Below are 20754 nucleotides of genomic sequence, written 5' to 3' on the forward strand. Positions count from 1 at the left end.
AAACAAATAAAATAAAATTCTATAAAAAAAAGAGTAAATGTGTGTTGTTTTAGGTCACTACTTTGCAGTGATTTTTTTACAGCAGTAAGAGGAAACTAGGGTCTTCCTTTTTCCAAAAGACAAAAAGAAACCATGATAATGAAATTAACATTTGGCAATCTCTAAGCACCTCCTTGCCCTTCCTCTCTGATCAGTATTTCTTTCTTCCTTTGCTCTTCCCTCACACATATGGGCACCCATGTGCCCCTTCTAGAGACCCCCACATGTCTTTCCATAGTGCTGGAGTTCTATGCCAGTTTGTTTCCCTTTCAATTACTGTTAACATCTTGTCTCCCAAATGCATATTGTACTATTTGAAAGGAGATATAGGGGCTGGGGATATAGCTCAGTGGTAATACTCAGTTTAGCATGCAAGAAGCCCTGGGTTCAATTCCCAGTACTGGAAAAAAAAAAAAAAAAAAAAAAGTATGGTGATTATGTCTCTCATTTTTAAGTCATTTCATTCTAATTTCTAATTAATAAATTTAATCTGGAAAATACACAAAAAAATCAGAGTAGAGAGTGTCACTCAGATAAAACCATCGTTGGTATATTTTAGTGTGTGTCTTTTCAGTGCTTTTGCTGTGAATATATATGTATGTATATAAGCACAACTTTTGGGGTTCCATATTCCTAAAGAGGGGTTTTACATCCTGATACTATTTTGTAAATTCTTTTTTAAGTTGATATTTCCTAGGATAAGTATGTGCTTTTAAGGTATAGCTTCCCTCTTCTTTAAAGTTTTAAAGAAAAAGATTCAATCAGGATCAAGATCTTGAAGGACAAGAAGACTGCCTCACTAAGTTGGGACCCTCAAGGTAGCCAGCGTCCTTGGCATCCTCTTTGAGAAAAACAAACCCTACCTCTGAGCAACTCTCTGCCCTTGAATTTCAGGCTGCACTTCTCAAGTGGCCTGTGCTTTATTCACTACAAATTCCTTTGCCTTTGACTTTTTAATACCTGATTTGTTATATATATATTTAAGGCCTTCTGAGGCATCACACTCACTTGCAAATGGGACAATTCCTCAAAAACAGAAAAGTCTGTGTGTGTGCGCGTGCGCGGGTGTAAATTGGATCCATGCCATTCTCTATGTGCAGGTAAAATCCCTTTGCCAATTTTTGGCCAAGGACAGAACAGTCTTGTACAAATGGGCAATAGAATACTGTACCAAAGGATTGGGCTCAGATGTTAGACAAATTTGTTTTCATTCTGCCACTTCCATCTACATGACTGCAGGCAAGCTATTAACCTTGCATTTGGATTTCTCCTGTAGAAAATGGGGAAATAACAGTATCTCCCTAATGAGTTGGTTGTGAAGATACAATGAAATCAGTTGTGGTATAACCAAGAGGTGACTTGTCACCTGTTAGGTCTTTAGAGCCTACTACTACACTTATATGATTGTGGTTAGTTAGTTCTCTGGAGCCATCCTAAATAACCTATTATCTAAGAAAAGACTGTGGTTCTGTCTGTAATCTCAATCTAAGCCCCTAGCCTGCTGTGCAACCAAATTACAATCTAGAACCTACTCCACCTGAAAATTCTGGAACCCCTTCTGAAGATAATGCAAAGGCATTGCTTAGCACTTAGTATACCCAGTGTGTAGAAGCTAAATGCCAGCAATCAAGTATTACTATCTGATTCAAGTACTGAGAAAGTTTGTGGTTTTCCTTTCCTATATATGGGCATATTCATAAAGGATTGTCAAGGCTGTACATGTTCTTCCTGCAAAGGTTCAAATTCACTGCCAAGAGAGCCACTGAATTCCAAAAGCACATTTTCACTTTTTAATACTCACAATATCTGTTCAATTGTTATTCCTAATTTGCCTTATTCCAAAAAGGATTTAAAACAGCTAACTTCTATGTTCTTTTTCATATGTAGTCTCTTGACTTTTTAACTTCTCTTTTATGAATTCTTTTCTTTTTCACTTTTGTGTTCTTGATTATTCAAGAAAACATTTCATTGTAAAAAGTTGCCAAAATTTTTTAGTAGAAATGTAAAATGGTGCAACTACTATGGAAAACAGTTATTTTAAAAAATTACAAAAGGAATTACCATATCATTCAGTGATTCCACTTCTAGGTACTGCATGTATTTGAAACAGCTACAACACAGTTTTTGGAGACATGTGTGCAACTGTGTTCATAGCACCCTTATTCATGAGCGCCAAAATGTGAGAGCAATCCAAGTGTCCCTGGATGGACGCAAGGACAAGTGAGATGATACATGTCTGCAATGGAATATCATTCAGCCTTCCTTCTTCCTTCACTAACCCCTCTGTCATGCTCGACCAATCAGTCAATTCTACTGATCTTGCCTCTACAGAAGTTCTCCAATGCACCCACTCCTCTCCATCTTAGTTGTTATGAGCCTGGCTCAGGACTGACTCTCATCCTTTTTCTGAACCATGACCTTCTAGCCACTGCAACATCTGTCTCAAATGCCAGTCTGAACCAGCCAATTCCCCCAGTCCACATGATCTGCAGGAGAGTGCCCATAACTCCTAGCATCACAAATAAAGGATCCCTACTCTCTGATCGTGCCTACTTTCCAGGCTTAGTTCTGGTTGCCCATTACATCTAATATGGACCTCTGCCATAGCTCTCCCATATCATGACCCCCTTCTCATGGCTTCCTCTAATCACTTTTTAGGAACCCCTCAGCCATGATCCATGCCATGTCTCTTGTATCCCGGTATCTGTGGTTGTGTTTCTATGGCAACCAGTGCCCTTCTCTCATTGTGTTTAACTATGGTCTTTCCCACTGGTCTGAGAGTTCCTCAAAATCAGGGACCTAGCCTTATTCATCTCTGTGTCCTCGGTGCCTGGAACAGTGTTGGAGCAGAACACGTGACTCCCCTATGAGGAAGGTGTTGTTACTATGGGTGTCCATTTCACAGTCCAGGACAGAGGGAAGATTAAGCAGCTTGCCCAAGACACATCAAGAAGTAGCAGAACTGGGATTTAAATTCAAACGATCGGGTTCCAAGTGTGGCTCTTAATCTCTGTACTCATCTGTCCCTCAATTTATATGTTTGTTGAATGAATGAGCATCCCTTTTCAGCTTCCCCTACATCCATAGCCAAATTAAGCAATTCTTTTCCAAAAGTTTCCTTTCCCCACACCTGCCTCCCGACTCCTCCAAGGCCTTAGAGAAACCTAAACTCTTTGACTTTCATCTCTTTTCTTCTCTATGCTCCCCAACCTCTTCATTCCTCCAAGTTTAGGTGCTTTGTTTTGTTTTTCTTTGGAAAAACAAAGGTGCTCTCTCCTGGGAAACATCACAGGTTGTATGAAAAGCTAACTCAAGCGGTCATTGGCAGAATGTACTGCAAAAAGAATACATATAACTCATCTGGTGGAAAATGCACGGACTCTGCGATTCTGGCTTGTCCAGCTTGTATGACCACAGATCTTGAAACCTTTCTGAACTTACTTTCTCACCTACAAAATGAGAATAATAATACCTTCCCCGCAAGAGTATTGAGATGATGCATATAAAACCTTTCAGCACACTGCATGACCTACTTAAGAGTTGTGTAGCCTCATCATGATCATTCAGTGTCTTAGAGTGCTTTATTAGAAGTCGAGGATGACAAGGATTTATAAAGCACGTATGGTCTAAATCAAGTATTAGAAGTAGAAGAAAGGCAAAAGGATTATGCAAACCAGACACAGGTTTTTCTGAAAACCTGAGTGCCTCAGTCTGAGGGATCAGGCAGCGCTTCCTCGCTCAAGCAGGAGCTGAGAAGCGGGAGAAAGCCGCCCCACCAGCCTAGAGCCCAGCCCCCAGAGCCGCGTGACGCAAGCCCCGGCCCGCCGACGAGGGGCGGGGCCTGCGTTGGTCACGTGAGCGCGGGTGCGGAAATGGAGCTGAGACGGTGTTCGCGATTGGCCGCGGCTGAAGGTCCAGGGGGCGGGGTCAGGCCTGCGGACGCGCCGGGAGGAGCCGGGGGAGGAGGCTGCAGCCGGGGCCGGCGCCGGAGTCGGGGATTCGACCGGCTGTGCAGACCCAGTGCTGGACCAGCGGCGGTCCGGGCACCTCAGGCTGCGCGCGCGCCCGCTGTTCAGGGTACCCCAGGCCGAGGCGCCGACAACTGCTGGAGGCCGGTGGGTGGGCGGAGGGAGGCCAGAAGGGCGCGGGCGCCCTGTGCGTGGAGTGGCGGAGGCGGCCGGGGGCCGGGACGCCATGTCCATGGAGGACCCCTTCTTTGTGGTGAAAGGGTGAGTGTTGGCCGAGGGCTCCACTGGAGGAGGGGGTTGCGGTGGAGGTGCTGTCCACCCGTGTGCCTCCCCCGTCTTCTTGCTGTAGGGAAAGGGGACTAAGTTGAGGCTGGCGAGGGGACAGGGGAGGGTAGCCTTGAAGGCCATGACCAGGCGTCCAGCGACATCCCCTCCTCGTCCTAGCTGGATTGTGGAACCCGTGCCCCCAACCAAGCACCCGGGCGGGGGTCCCCTTTTGGACTGTGCGCTGCGGTGTAACTTATTTGGTGATCTAGAGGTTCAGGAGCTCCGCAGGTGTGGAAAGAGGACTGGGGGCTGTCGCCGAGCCCCGGATCCAGCTTCGAAGGAGGGAAAACAGCATCTGGGCAGGAAAAGGGAAATGGCCCTCCCGAGCTTTGTAGTTCGCGTGGACGGAGGTGAGCTCCATTGTCCATTGAGTTTGGAGCGCTCGCCCGCAGACCGGCCAGACCACAACATGCCCAGAGGCGTCTGAGCACGTTTGCAGGGAGCCTGGCGGGGGCGGCTGTTGATCTGGGAGGCTGGGGAGCACTGCTCCGGAAGACTGCTCAGTTCAGTGGGGGAGTTTTCACTGAGTAATGTAAGGGGAGGAAAGCAGCCCTTCATACTCGGTGCTGATGTTGGAAAGAAAACAAAATGACACCAGCCAAACTAAACTTTCCTCAGCTTTCTATGAGCAACCGGGATTTTCCCACAGTTCTAAAGGAAATGAGTGTTTCATTTTAACTCCTTGATTTTGTCCAGGCCATTTGACAGGTTTCCCCACCTCTTATTCTGTTTTTCGGAATATAACTGCCTTATTTTTCCCTGGGAGCTGTCCTGATTCCATCTTTGATTGCCAGGTTGTTTGGAGATAGAAACTTCAATTGCACTTTGTTGTAACAACTTTGTAGCCATTAAACAAATTCAAGAAAGATCCGTTCTCCTGTCACAATTTATTTCTAATAACTCATTAGCTTTGTGTTTTGAATGTTAAACCTAAAAAATCTGACAACTGCAAAGTTGTTACTGTCCTAGAAGAGGATTACTAATAACCATAGTGTTCCTTATTTTCAGTTGCTACTAGCTTCCTATTTCTGTACTAGTAAAAGCTGACCTGTTAAGTTGTTGAAATCAACTATATGCCTGGTATTTAAGAGTTCCCCCAAATTTCATTGGTACTATAGGTGAAATACTTCATTATTCACGATACAGTAAAATGTATTCCTACTATTTCTTAACATTTCGCCAGAAAGTTTTTGGTTTTTTTTCCTTCACCTTACTGTAATTTAATAAAAATGGCAAGTTGTAGATTTACAAATAATATATGGTTCCTACCTGGGAAGTGTTATTTATTAGAAGATTTGATTTGGGGGTTAAGTTTTAAAATTTAAAGGTGAGTGTTGGAAGTTCTTAATGCTTAGGATGCAAAGGTTATCTTTGGCAGTGGAGATCAGAGATAAGAAAATTTTTTGTTTTTTTACTTTGGAATTTGTGAAAACCCTAATTGCTCTGTCATCTCGGCATTTTTTCCCTGATAGTTTCCAGTACGGTCTATCAATGTTTGCTTCCTTGTTAGATATCACTGCTTTAGTGGAACACAGGCTTGGTTTTTTGGTTGACATTTGTATCATCTTAGCTTAAGATGCCTGAAGGAAAAGAGAGTCTCACTCTTTTCTATTGTGGAAAGGTAAAGTCAGCCACAAGGTTGTGTCCAGACGTTTGTGTGATGGCACATTTGGGGAGCTCTGTGTTGCTTCTGTTTAAAGTATTGAAATGCATTACACAGTGTGGAAACACTAATGGTGCCTAAATTAAGACCTTTAGATTAAGAGCTTCTAGTCTAATCTGAGGAACAGATCACCCCAAAATTAAGTTAAAATGACAGGTGGTAAATGATTAAGGATAGTAGTGAATACTACAGATGAGAATCATCCTAAGGCTTCAGAGAAAGGCAGCTTCTTAGGAATTGTCATGATCGGAAACACTTTTGGAATTGTAGTAGATCTCGAGTTAGGTTTTGAAGGTGGGCAGAATTTAGGTAACTGGCTTATTTTTCTTATTGGAACACTCATGAAAGAGGCTTATGATTGGTCTTCCTGCTTCGAGTCTCTTTCCTCTGCCCTTGGATTTTTATTTTATTATTATTATTATTTGTATTAGGGATGAACCCAGGGGTGCTAAACCACTGAACCACATTCCTAGCCTGTTTCTTATTTTTTTTATTGTGAGACAAGGGCTCACTAAGTTGCTGAGGCTGACTTTGAACTTGTGATCCTCCTCCTTCAGTCTCCTGAGCCAGTGGGATTTCAGTCTTGCACCACTGTGCTGGGCCTTTTGGATTTATTTGATCAGTCGTGTTCAGTAGAAATATAATGCAAGCTATATGTTTTACATTTTCTGGTAGCTACATTAAATAGTAGAAAGAGGCAGGGTGTTTGTAATCCCAGCTCCTCAGGAGGCTGACATGAAGATCATTCCTGGGCAGGAATTTTTAAGGGGGGAAAAGTAAAAAGAAACAGGTGAAATTAATGTTAATGTCTTCTTTAATATATTCAAGACATTATTTCAACATGTGATTAGTATAAAATTATTAATGAAATATTTTACTTTTTTGTACTATCTTTGAAATCAATTGCGTTACTGTACATTTACATCTCATTTCAATTTGAATGTTAAATTTTCATCAGAAATACTGGTCTGGCTGGGTGTGGTGGCATACAGCTGTAATCCCAGCGGCTCGGGAAGTTGAGGCAGGAGGATCGCAAGTTCAAAACCAGCCTCAGCAACTTAGCAAGGCTTTAAGTAACTTAGTGAGACCCTGTCTTTAAATAAAAAATAAAATGGGTTGGGGACGTGGCTCAGTGGTTAAGTGCTTCCCTGGTACCAAAAAAAAAAAAAAAAAAAAAGGAAGAAAAAAGAAACATTTGAACATTTAGAGTTCATTAGTCACAGTTGTAAAGGTCAATTCACATACCTTATACACCATAGTTTTCTAGCAACTGAATTGCATGTCAGTTTTTAAATTTAAATAGATTAGAATTAAATTTTAGTTCCTCAGTCTCACTAGCTACAATTTAAGTCAGTCATTATTTTGTGGCTTCAGTGTTGGACAGCACAAAGTAGCCTTTCTCAACCCAAGCAGCCACACCCTACTTAATGCCAGTTAGTGGCAGCCTGTTGCCTACAGAAGAAAGTGCAGAGGCTTGGAGATGTCCCTGAGGCCGCCTCTTCTCCAGCCTGCACTCCCTCTGCTCACCCTCAGCCTCAGTGCGTTAGCAGTGCCAGACTCCATTCGGGGACTGTGCCTGCCTTGGTAACTGTGCCTGCAATACTGGGTGCTCTTACTCCACATGCACCCACTGTCTGATTCACCCACTCAGCTTTCAGGATTCAGTGCGTCTCCACTGCCTCCAGGAAGGGCTTCCCTTGGCGTCTGTGACACATTGCACCTCTCTTTGGCTGTCTTTCCTTACTAGACTGTGAGGTTGAGGATTGGGACTGTTTGTTTTTCCTGTATTTCCAGCCTAGCACCTTGAATGTATAGCGTAAGTGTTGCATGTGTACTCTGTCAGTGTTGGGGGTGAAGGAGTGGGGTTTCATGGGTGAGAACACACCCAGCAGAGGCCACGAGGGGAGCAGCCCAGTGGAGTAGGTATTTTGGGGAAATGTAAGAATAATATCTAACATTTAAAGGATGCATCTCTGGACCAGGCATTATGTGCTGAAAGAAGCACTTTATGTGGATTTTCACTTCGTAAGGGTATACCCGCCATTTTAGAGAGGAGGAACTGAAAGCATACTGGGGTTAACTTGCTGGCCCTGGGTCACACAGCGAAGTGGGCCCAGGAGTCACATATGAACAGCCTAATTCCACTCAAACTGTTAGTAACTTCATAGTACAACTAGAATAGGGTCAAGTTATGTTAACCTGAGGAGAATCTCATCTTGAGGCCATTAGAGATTTTTGGAGCAGGAAAATGACATGAAATTAGGGTTTTAAGAATATAAAATAGCTGTTGTGCTTTAAATGTGCAGTGATAAGTGCCTGAGTGTTTAAAGGTCCTTTTGAGAGGTTTTGACATTTTCAGTGCCTTGTTCAGAGCAAAATCCCAAAACAGGGATTGCCGTGAGTGTGTGTGTGTGTGTGTGTTGTCTGAAAATCCAGCTTAAGGGCCTTACACGTGCCAGGCGTGTACTCTACCATTGAGCTACATTCTTAATCCAGGATTGCTTTATCATCCTTATAATATGGGTACTGTTATTATTATCATTTTATAATGAAGAAAGTTACACTTAGTAAAAAAAACTACTTCAAGTTTATAAACTTGTGGAAAGTGAAAAGATCGGGATATATATGTGTGTGTGTGTGTGTGTGTGTGTGTGTGTGTATTACTAATTAGTTTAGAAATTGGGATTATATATCACTTTATGATCTTGGAGGGGTCTTTTAATTACTGTTATATTTTGACATAAATATAATTTATCTTTTAGTATGGACATTTATGCTTCTAATTTTTCATTATTAGCAATTAATGTGGTGATAAACCACTTATTATAGGTCTTTATTGCTGCTTCTGATTGTTTTCATAGCCTATATTCCTAGTAGAGCGTAATTGCTCATTCAGAGGGCATGCACAACAAAACTTTAGATGCATATCACCAAACTACCCTCTACAATACACCCTCCCTTTCTCCTCAGACTGTTTAAGGGGACTATTTCCCTTATTTCTTTGCTAGGAGAGGGGTTCTCATTTTTAATTAATCTGTATTTAAGAAATTTTTGAGAAATTGCTAAATGAAAAATTCCATTTTTGAATCTTGTTTTCATCTTTGTGTTCCGTAAGAACTATTCAGTGTTTCATGAGTGAACCCATTTTGAATTTTTGATCTTGTAACTTTAACATTTAGCCCTTGAGAATTTGCAGTTTCTAATAACAAGCCACTAAGAAAACCACATAATTGAGTTTGTTCAGATACAAGAGTGCAGTCATGAGTTGCTTAACAATGGGGATACGTTCTGAGAAATGACTCGCCATTGTGCAGACATGATAGGTGTACTTCAGTAAACCAAGGTGGCTACGACCTCACTGGGTCATAATTACAGGACCACTGTCACATGTGCTGTCTGTTCTTAACCAGAACATCATGTGGGTGCATGACCGTGTTGTTCCCAGTGAGCCTGTCCTGTTGATAAAAGGTATAGATGTGGGCCTCCTTGACATTTTGCTGCTTTGGGGGCTTTGTGTGCCTGACGAGTACAGTTTTATTTCTGGGTTCTGGTCATGGATCAGTGTTGAAATAATGATGTAAATAAGCAGTTAAGCAAGATGGTATATGTTGTATTCTCTCTCTTTTCTGTGTATCTTGCTTTCCTGACACTGAATTATGAGCTGCATGAGGGCAGACATCATGCATTTCATTCACATTCAATATTGTCACTTTTATCGACAATATTGTTCCAGTAGAATCAGATGTTTCATTGTAAAAACAGCCTTTCAAGCACTCATTATAAGTTTATCAACTGCCCGGTATTACATTTGGCTCCTGAAAGTGTAGTTTAACCAGGATATGTGAAAGGTATATTGTGTGTAAGATTTTGGAATAGTTGGAAAAAGGAAAGGCCCACAGTGGAAATGATGGTTAAAGATATCTTAATAAAGGAATGGGGCCTCAAACTGGACCTTAAAGGAAGTGTCTTCTTCTCAGGCTGGGGAAGCATCTGAGCAGGCCACGGCCAGCAGTGAGCAAGGCGAAGGTGGGAGTAAGACCTGGCAACTGACTCAGAATCACAGGCATCACTGTTGTGCCCTGCTGGAGGCATTTTTTTTAGCTAGCAGTTACTACTCATGGGCTTATAATCACCTTTCAAGGACTCAGACCCAGATCCTCTGATTTCACTAAGAAAATAGATTTGTCTGGAGGCTTTGCAAAAATGGGATTAAATAGGTCTTAATAGTGGAATGTCTCTCAAACTCAGGGTCAGAAGAACTTGAGGCAAGCAGCCAAGATGTCTGAGCCCCAGGTCTCTTATTTGTTCAGTGAGTCCAGGCTAGATTATCTTGAAAGTTCCTTCCAGATCTAAAGATCTAGAGATTGAGCTTAAGTAGAGGTTGTGCAAGGTGAGAATTGGAAGGAGGAGTCAAAGCAAGCTCTCACCTAGACGAGTTTTGAAGCTTGGAAAATGGTGGTACTGGTAGAGAGGGAAGCAGATGTTTCTTTTTTATTTTGGTTTTGTTTGCATGTTTAAATACCTGCTTTTCTTGTAGGCAGGCTGTGATTAGTTTGATTTTAGGCAAATAGAATGTTCCTCATGGAATGAAAATATAGGAATTAATCCTGGGTGAGTGGTTAGGGTTGGAAATGTGGTTGGGGAGTCATCAGCCTAAAAGATGTGCTTTGGACCTGTGAGTGCTGATGAGCGCCCAGGGGCCAAGCCTGAGGATGCTGAGACGTAGTGGGATCAAGTGGAGGGAGAGGAGAGAGGAAACTGCTAGAAAAACCAGAAACAAAGGGAAGGCGTTTGCTGAGTAGCATTCCCCTGTACAGATGGGCCAGTGTGTTAAGGACACTTGTGCTGTTTTCAAATTTGGGCTGTTAATGAGCAGGCTACTGTAGAACTTTACAGCGGTTGTGTGAACATGTTCTCATGTCACCTGGAGTATGATTGTTGAGCCCTGTGGGAAGTGCGTGTTTCATTTTGAGAAACAGCCGATCTTTTCCCAGTGTTGGTGAGAGTTTGCATGCCCCCCAGGGTTCCAGCTAACCTACCACCTTTCCAGCACTTGATATTGTCAGCAGTGATGCCTGTGATTCTGAGTCAGTTGCCAGGTCTTACTCCCACCTTCGCCTTGCTCACTGCTGGCGGTGGCCTGCTCAGATGCTTCCCCAGCCTGAAAAGAAGACACTTCCTTTAAGGTCCAGTTTGAGGCCCCATTCCTTTATTAAGATATCTTTAACCATCATTTCCACTGTGAGCCTTTCCTTTTTTCAACTGTCCCACAATCTTACACACAATTTACCTTTTAACTGTTCTAAATATATAGTGGAATCTCACTGAGGATTTAATTTGCATTTCCTAATGACAGTGATATTGGACATCTTTTCAGGTGCTTATTTGTTACACTTATGTCTTTGGTAAAGTGACTGTTAAATATTTTGTCCATTTTTTAAAATTGTTTTCTTGTTAGTTTTGAGTTTGTTTTAAAACATATATATTCTGAATACAGAATACAGAAACATATTTGTGAGATTGCAGGTATTTTTCCCTTAGTACACATTTTAATGTTCTGTATGGCTAAATGGAAATGTGCTTGAAGCATTTTTTTCTGTATTGTGAAATATGATGGTTGTCTCTAGGAGAAACTTTTTTTGGTTGACTTGTGAACTGAAACAGCTGTTTGCCCCCCAACAGAATCTTATTTTTACTTGGAAGAATGAATGACAGCAGTTATCGAGATTTGCGTGTTTTCTCATATCTCCAAATTATCCTAAAGGTTCTTGAGATTTTTTTTTTTTTTTTGAAAAATTAATGAACTTAACCACTTCATGGGAAACTGCTGACAGCATTTTTACCAATGGTAAAATTAGAGCCTTTAAAAAAAAGAATTTTTTTAAAAAAGAATTTTGGGAGGCTGTGATCTTGCAGACTCCCAGTAATCAGGTTCTTCTGAGGAGATTAAGTGATGGTAACAATGATTTGGATTTTGTATATGAAATGAATCTTCAAAGCTCAGTAAACAAATAGTTTTCAAACAGTCAACACATCATGTTACAAAATCATCAATGGGTGAAAGATCCATTCAAAGTAGAAGATAGACAAATGGAATATAATCTGTGAGAATTCAAAAAGTTCTTTAGTGCAGTGTCAGGTTCCAAATTGCAACCAACCTTTAAGAAACTACCATTTGTCAAATTTTGGTATACCTTTAAAAAAAACCCAGTTATCTTTAAAGATTGCTAAAGTATTTCTCCCTGTTCACCTGTTTATGAGAGGCTGAATTCTCATCGTGTATGCTCCAGCCAAAAGTACATCAAAAGACTGAACGCATAGTGTGCTTACCTAGCATGCGCAAGGCCCTGGGGTCAATCCCCAGTACTGGGGGGAAAGTAGAAACAGGTATGAGAATACAGTTGCCATGTATTAAATAAATTTGTAAAAGTATAAAACAGCACCAACTCTTCTCATTATATTTAGGTTTCAGATAGCTTTTTATAAAATATTATTTTAATACATTGATTTATTTTAAATTAATTGACGAATGTTTTAAATATTTGTTTCAATTTCCAATATGGTAAATAGCAACAGATAAAACCCATATCAGTCTAAGTTCTTTGGAATGTAGAGGAAGAATGAAGGGGAATCCTGAGACCAAAAAGTTTATAGACAGCTTTTGGAATTTAATTCCAGCCTTGTCATAAATCGCCTACTGGTGGTAGAGAATATGGTATGCCCAAGTCAGGGTTTCTTGGTTTGAGGCTTCTAGTTCTTAAAAAGGACTTCGTGTTTACAGAATTGAGAAATTTTATATTCTTTAAAATGAGATGTCTTTATAGATACTTCTATAACTCTTTGTCTTTCATTATCATAGATACTAAATAAAATATAAATCAAATTCTTTGCATATGGGATACCATCCTCATTTTCTACCAAATTGACAAGAAAGTTCAATAAAGAGTAAAGATGGTCAATTTACATCTTACTTATTTCTCTCCGATTTTATCTTAAATAGAGTTTATCATTAGCACTGAAAGTCTGGAGGCTGACTTGAGAGGAATAGTTGAGAGGACTGCCTAGTCCATAAACTAGATGTGGACATCCTTGGTAGGTGCACTGTTGGCCATGTAGTGCACTGATTTGTTCTGTTCGGGTCCACTAGCTCTTCTTTAACATTCAGCCTTTCAGTGCTCAGAAGTACTCTATAGACCTAAATATTGTAAGATACTTTTTAAAATTTTTACTAGTACTTTGTCTTTTCTGGTTTTTGAAATGTCAGAGGGGAGAAGATGCATGCAAATTCTGTCGTAAAGCCACAGACAATAGATACCCCAATCAGCTAGAACACATTTTTGTGCTGTTTGTTCCAGAAGAATTGGTGGAGAAATTGTAGGAGGATCAAAGCAGTTCTCTTAGTTTGGAAGCAGTGGGGTTATAAGTTTGTGCATGAGAAACCATATGATTCTAAAACGATTCTCTTCGGTTTTTTAATGCGGTAGTGTTAGAATATAACATGTAAATGGTGGATATTGGCCTATGGGAAGGGTATTTTGTAAAATCTTGTAACTATATCTAACCTAAAATCATTAAGTTCATAGCACTTAATAGCCTAGTCTCACATTCTAAACAGTAAAAATACTAATCTGTTATATAACATTTCTTATTCCAGGAAAATAGATGTATTTAAAGCTAATAATGTTTGGAAATCTATGAAATTTTGGGTTTAAAAATGTCTCAGACTAAAATACTTAACCTGTAAAATACAAGCTGTATAAAAGAAACATTCTTTCCCCCCACTCCACCCTAAGAAAAGAAAGGTTGTACAAGAACTTTTTAATCTGAATATAAAGTACTGTCACCCACATGGAAGAATGTAGGGATATTAATGACCCTTTAGTTAATTTGCAGGATTGCATCTTTGTGTTACTTGTAAGTGTAATCTTTTCAGAGAAAAATTAAATGTGTCCTCCAACAACTTGGAATTGTAGCTGCTTAAATAATGGCTATTTTATTCTGAGCATCAGCTGAGAATATAATACTGAGTTTGTGTATTTCAACTTTGGTATTTGTGCCCGAAGAGCCTCCTTCTGTGGGAATGGTGGTGGCCGAGGATGGTGTTTGGTGCTACATGCTAACTTCAGTCACCCAGGAACTTCTTCATGACATATGTTGTTTGCAATTTTCCTTTTCCTTCATCTTGATTACAGAGAGGTACAGAAAGCAGTCAACACTGCCCAGGGGTTGTTTCAGAGATGGACAGAGCTTCTCCAGGACCCCTCTGCAGCAACAAGGGAAGAGATCGACTGGACCACCAACGAGCTGAGAAACAACCTCCGAAGCATAGAGTGGGATCTGGAGGACCTTGACGAGACCATCAATATCCTTTTCCGTGGTGTCTGCGTTGTTTGCACTTATGAAGAGACAAACAGGCAGGTTTTTATCCAGATGTCTCTACTATATCAGTGAGACATTTCCTATTATCAGTTGACGTGGCTCTTATTTGTAGCATGACACATTTAAAATAATTGCCTGTCAGCCAAGGTGAGCAGACCAATTCTTCTACAGCACATGACAAATTCCACAACGTGAAGGCAGCGTAGTGCAGTGGTCCTGACTTTTGGACCCTGAAGTGAGACTGCTGGTAGAGCCACAGTGTACTACTTGCACACCCAGTAGAATATTTCTGACACCACACAGATGGGAGTTTTTCGCAGCACACCAAGCCAGAAGACGCCAGTGGGTTACTGCACTTCACTTCAACTCTGACACTGTTCACCTGCAGATAGCATCAGATCCACAGGTTAAGAGTTCCGCCCCACAAGACTGTCCCCACCTCAGGTGCGACTCACAAGCTCCATGTCTGACCTGTGCTTCTGACCCCCACTTCCACTGGAGTTTGGTTAATTTCCTAGAGCGGCTCCCAGAACTCAGGAAAACACTTTATGCTCACCCATTTATTATAAAAGATATTAAAACACACAGATAACAGCCAGGTGGAAGAACTTTGTAGGGTGAAGTGTGGGCGTGGAGGTACTGCCCTCCAGAAATCTCCACACATTCAGCTCCCTGGAAGCCCCCAACCCTGTCCATTTGGAGTTTTATGGACGCTTCGTTACATAATGATTGATTACATGGCCACTGGCGATCACTCACTCTTCAGCCCTTTTCCCCTCCCCGGAGGTGGTGGGGGATGGGGCTGAAAGTTTCTGCCCTCTAATCAGTTTGTTCCCTTGTGACCAGCCATCTTCCCAAAGCTATCTAGAAACTGTCAGCTATCAGTCACCTCATTAACATATACAGTGACCTTCATTACTCCAGAGATTCCAAGGGTTTTAGGAGCTGTGAACCAGTAACCAGGAACAGAGACCAAGTATGCTCTTACTATATTACAGTATCACAAGCAGTCTGACTGTGGCTTTCAGCATATTGGGCATACTGCAGAACTTCTCAGTGCTTTAGTTTTTTTCTTCATTAGAAAGGATAACAGGAGTATCTAGTTTGTAGGATTGTCAGGAAGTTCCCATGTAAAGAGCTTAGAATGGTGCCTGGCACATAGTAAGCATCTGAAAGGAATTGGTGTTTGGACTGGAGGTGTAGGTCAGTGTTAAGAGTTCTTGCTTAGCATGATAATCTGGGTTCAATCCCCAACAATGTAAAAAAAAAAAAAAGAACAAGTATTAGTAGTCATTGTTACAGAGAGTTATATACAGACTAGTGTTATTAATTAGAGATCAAAGAAAATCTTTTTGTAGACTTCTTTCTAAGAAGTGATATTAAAATGCCATCGTGCATTGGAGAGTTACCATGAAATTGCATTTAGTAAAAGCAGATCTAGTTATGCTAATTTAGTGCTATTGATGTTTTTAAGTCCACTGATCTGGCCAACAGACTACAGAACCATTGAAGCTGAATTATGTGACTTTTCAATTGGAGATCCCATTTAATGAAAGCTTTAGGTGGAAGATTTGTCAGTTGCATTTCTGAGTTTTTCCCCTCTAAGTGAGATTAAAAACATCAAGGAAACCAGCTTTTGTAAAACTCACTCACTAGTTAGCATAGGTTCATATGTAGTTAATATATTCAGTGCATGATTTTTGTAATAATGACCCTGGATATCTTTTAAATTATTAAAAGACAATTGTGTTCCCTAAAATAAAATGTGAGGGGACAGAATCAGAATCACAGATATAGGGAGATAATTTTTCCCTTGAGACAGGAGGAAAGGAAAAAAGATTGAGGGAGATAAATTGTGAGATGAAGAGGACAAGTTTTGAAAGATTTTCATCTTTCGTTCAGCAAACTTTTATTTTGGCAGGTGCTAAGGATTGAGGGCCTCAGCATGCTAGGCAAGTAAGTGCTCTACCACTGAGCTCCATCCCCAGCTCAGGAAACATTTCTTGAGTATACTATGGACCAGGTATTTTATTGGTTACTGAAATTAGATTTATAAGTAAAACAATGTACTAAACCTCATGGAACTTACAAGTGCCAGTGGGAAACATGTTAATCAAATAATAGCACAAATACATAACAGCAGACTACGAGGAAGAAGTACAGAGCTATTCCAGGGTCTGATCTTATGCAGCTGGACCAGGCTGGAGGGCAAGGAGTCAAGGGCAGCTTCCCTGAAGGCTTGATTCTGCTAGATTAAGAGGGAGGTTTAGATCTTGGCATAAGGGGAAGTGGTTTGGAGTGGCAAATTGAGAAAGGTTTGTAAAAGCTGTCATGGGAAAAGAAATCAGAAGTCAAAAAAGGAGGAGTAAAAATGTTGGTAAGCAACAGGAAGATCCTGGCCCAGGATTTGCAGTGACCCCAATCAGCAGGGTTTGATCTGGCAGGCCATCTCTGGTGGGGCAAACGGGCATTCGAGCAGCTATGAGAAGAGAAAGTTTGACAGTGCTTATTGTCATGTTGATGGTTTTCAGAAGGCTTGGCCGTTTTTATTGCTTGCATATGAGGAATTTTGTGGTTTAACAAAATGTCATTCGTTAGGTTTTTGATGGTGAAATTGCTTTACCTTAACTTTATGACCCACGCATAGTTGAAGCGAATCCTAGAAAATTCAACCTTGATGCAACTGAGTTGAGTATAAGAAAAGCCTTCATTACAAGTACTCGGCAAGTTGTCAGGGTAAGGAGTATGTTCTTACTGTTGTTATCTTTGTAAGAAACAGCCAAACTTTGGAAACATTTCCCCTAATTGTAAACTAATAGGTTGACTCTGAGCCACTGTTTTTTTTTGAAATATTTGTCAATGAACCTTTATTTTTTATTTATTTATGTATAGCAGGGCTGAGAATCAAACCCAGTGCCTCACACATGCCAGGCAAGCACTGAGCCACAACCCCAGCCCCTGGACCACTTTTTAGTATGAATTAAATGCCAGTTTCCCATGTATAGCTTCTCTTTGGTTGAAGGAAAATAATCTGTTTTTAATATGATCATGCTTATTAGAGCAAAAATGAGACAATAAGCTGCTGGCTTTGAAAAGATTACTAGTGTGATCCTACATGTCTGTACCTCCAGTTTTCCTATTTCTTTGTACATTCTTTCTGGACAAAAGGAAGAATTATCGTTGCAGAAACTGTTTGGTTTCTTGACTGAATGATATTGGCTTGCATTGCTGAAGAGTGGTTCTTCCTGGGTTTGGGTGGTAGTCTCTCCCACCATCCAAATTGCTTATGGAACTCTTGGAACCCATGTTATTGACATTACCTTATACTACTGTTTGGCAGTCTTTCCAGAGCTGTCCAGGGCAAGCAAGCACCTCTCAATATGTAAAAAGAACCAGTCAAGTGGTCAAATCTTTACCCCCAAATTATTAAGAATACTACCCATTATTAAACACTGTGAGAGAATATGGTTTAAGTCTTGCATCATTAAGATATGTTCTGTATTTTGAAACTATATGGCTAAGCCATTTGATTAGCATAACTAGATGTAAGAGAACCAGCTGTCTTTAACATATGTACTAGAAAGCAGCTTCCTTGAATAAAAAGACTTGGGATCAGACCAGTGCTAACATATGGCAAGAACCTGGTACACATTTGCCAAAGACTGCCACGTGATTTCCTCTTCACGTTGTTTCAAATGGTAGACCATCACTGAACTTCGTATATTGTTTTTTGTTTTATTCAGTAGTTGCCTTTCTATATACTTAAATCTAAATTGCTTATAAATAAATACACCTTTTAAAGGGGTAGAGTGTTTCTGGACTTTAGGTGCTTTGTTTAGAGAATAAGGACTTGGATTAGATACTCCTAATTTCTAGCCAGTTAGAAATGATATTCTGATAAGGAAACCCTGTTGTTAAGTGACATATAATTTCTGAGTTTTAAAAAATAAATACAGCTTTCTTTTCTTCTTGTCTTCCTTTCTGCTTTCCAAAGAACATGACTTTAATATTAAATGGTGCCTCGCAGTGAACGATATGATCTTAACTTTGATATCACATTTTTAATTCTGTAAGATATTACTAGGAATTTTGGAAATTGGAATTCATTGGTCAATATTGGAAATTAAGGTAGTTGGTATAATTGGAAGTAGAATCCAAAGTTCATTTTCTAATATTTAAAGTTTTTTTTTAAGTATAATCTTACAAAGTCTTATAAATCACGTCAGTACTTCAAAATGTTGCTGTCCTACAGTTGAGATCTAATCCATACTCAACTGTGTGATCCAACTGACTGCTTTAGGTTTTTAATTATTCTTGTTTTAATTTATTAAATTTAAATTGTAGTTTAATTTTAATTTTGGAGAAGCTGTTAGTTTGAATTTTTTGTTGTTGCTTTTTCTGAGGATTGAACCCAGGAGCATTTTGTCTCTGAGCTATGTCCCCAGCCCTTTTAAAAAAATTTTATTCTGAGGAAGGATCTCACTAAATTGTCCAAGGCCTCGAGTTTGCACTCCTCTTGCCTCAGCCTCCCGAGCAGCTGAGATTGCAGGTGTGTACCACAGTGCCTGGCTGAAGCTGTCAGCGTTTGCCGGTGGTGGGGTAACAATGCCTAACTGAGCTTTTCTTGATTTGATTTTAATGAATTCTGTTGAAAATCCTGTAGAAGAGAAGGAAGAAGCCACAATACTAACTGGAGTAAAAACAAACAAAAACAAAAAATACATTCAGCTAAACAGTGCTAGTAAAAAAAGTCTCATTGTGTATGTTCTTCCAGCCATCTTTTGAGATTGTGAAGTCTTTATTAAGTTTTGGTGGTAGTTTTTACTGAAGAATGTAAAATATTTGGACTGGGGCTGTAGCTTAGTGATAGAGTACTTGCCTAGCATGCAAAGGCCTTTGGTTCAATCCACCACAAAAAAATAAAATAAAAAATAAAAAAAGAAAGCAAAATATCCTAGTTTTTATGTAAATAGGCTTTATATCTTTGAGGTAGTCATTTGTTTATGAGATTTCACATATGAAATTTTGTGTTTTGAAAATGTATTCTAGAAGAGACTGGTTTGGTAGTGAGTTTTGCAGCATGTGGTAGAACAGTAATGCATAAATGGTCAGGAAATCTTAGTTCTAGGCCAAGCTGTGACCTTAATAAATTTTAATCATAGTCAGTCAGTCAGCCTCTCTGGATCTCAGTTTTAACAATGAAATGATCCTCACTGACTTTCTCTGACTTTTAACTTTCAAAGGGAATCAAATTGCCCCCACTTCCCACCTGCCAAAACTATCCCAACCCAAGAAATGTTTGTGATTATAAGTCAAGAAGAAGTAACTTTGGTTAATGAGAAAGCATAAGGTGTCTGTGTGCACAGATGATGTTGGGACGGGAGGCCTGTGAGTAGGAAGCCCTGGATCCGTGAGGCCTCTGGCATTCAGCTTGGAAGACTGGTGTGAAATGGATGCAGGAGCACAACCAGGACGTTTGTTGTTCTTTTGGCAAATGGATCATATTTTATTGGGACTAACTGCTTTTTGACTGCTGGTTCTAAACTTCATGTGTTAGGAAAAAGATGAGTAATTATGTTTTTGGCATGATAGATTGTTACAAAATGTTTAAAACTGTTTAGTAACATAGCTTAGAATTCCACATCCCAGTACAAAGGTGATCTGTAATATGGTATCTGGTGGCTTTAACCTACATAGATAAGTGCTGTCCTAGAAGTGAAGGCCATAGCTCTTTACCGGCAGCTGTGGCCACACATAAGCACACACACAATCATGTAGTTTTTTTTTTTTAAGCAGAAAACTTTAAACTGCACTTTTAAAATGTGTATTTCATTAAAGTAATGCATGTTCATTAAAGAAGATTAGAACAATTTTGCAAGAGGATAATGTAGAAAAGAAACTGAAACGTAAAATAGTCCACCAGCACAGCACTGTTGTCACTCTCCACTCAGTGCGAACTGCAGTGTTTTTCTACCGCTGTGATCATATTATTCAGTGATAAGCATTTTTATTTCTAGTAGCCACATTAAAAAGAAAAAGAAACAAGTAAATTAAATTTATATTATTTAACCTATTATATGAAGGTTATCATTTGAACATGTAATCAATCTAAGAAACATTAGTGAGAGATTAAAATTTTTTTAACTTTTATATACCAAGCCTGCTAAATCTGGCATTTATTTTACACTTAAGCACATTGTCAATTCAGATGTGAAATTTTCATTGGAAGAACTTACTCTGTAAATAGCATCTATAAAATGTACACTTAAGAGTCACAAACCCAATTTTTTCCAAACATGATAAGAAGTTTTCCAGTAACTGAATTGAAGTTCCAGTTCATTAAAATAAAATGAATTCATTTTAATTTCTCAGTTTTAC

At 39.9% G+C, this 20754-nt stretch overlaps 1 protein-coding gene across 2 annotated transcripts in view; it reads left to right on the forward strand.

The window, feature by feature from the left end:
• Positions 1–4000: 4000 nt before the first annotated feature.
• Positions 4001–20754, forward strand: part of STX6 (syntaxin 6) — a 38144-nt gene continuing 21390 nt past the window's right edge. The window contains exons 1-3 of one of the 2 annotated variants that reach the window (XM_079105954.1): positions 4001–4268; positions 14190–14359; positions 17018–17112. In XM_079105954.1, coding sequence (XP_078962080.1) covers positions 4234–4268; positions 14190–14359; positions 17018–17112 — 300 coding nt within the window. In that variant the 5' untranslated portion in view covers positions 4001–4233. Of the gene's footprint in view, positions 4269–14189; positions 14360–17017; positions 17113–18682; positions 18926–20754 lie in introns of those variants that run through there. The other variant, XM_079105955.1, reaches the window with a different exon arrangement.

This window comes from Sciurus vulgaris (genome assembly GCF_902686455.1).
Source record: "Sciurus vulgaris genome assembly, chromosome: 12".
In the NCBI taxonomy this organism is placed as follows: Eukaryota; Metazoa; Chordata; class Mammalia; order Rodentia; family Sciuridae; genus Sciurus; species Sciurus vulgaris.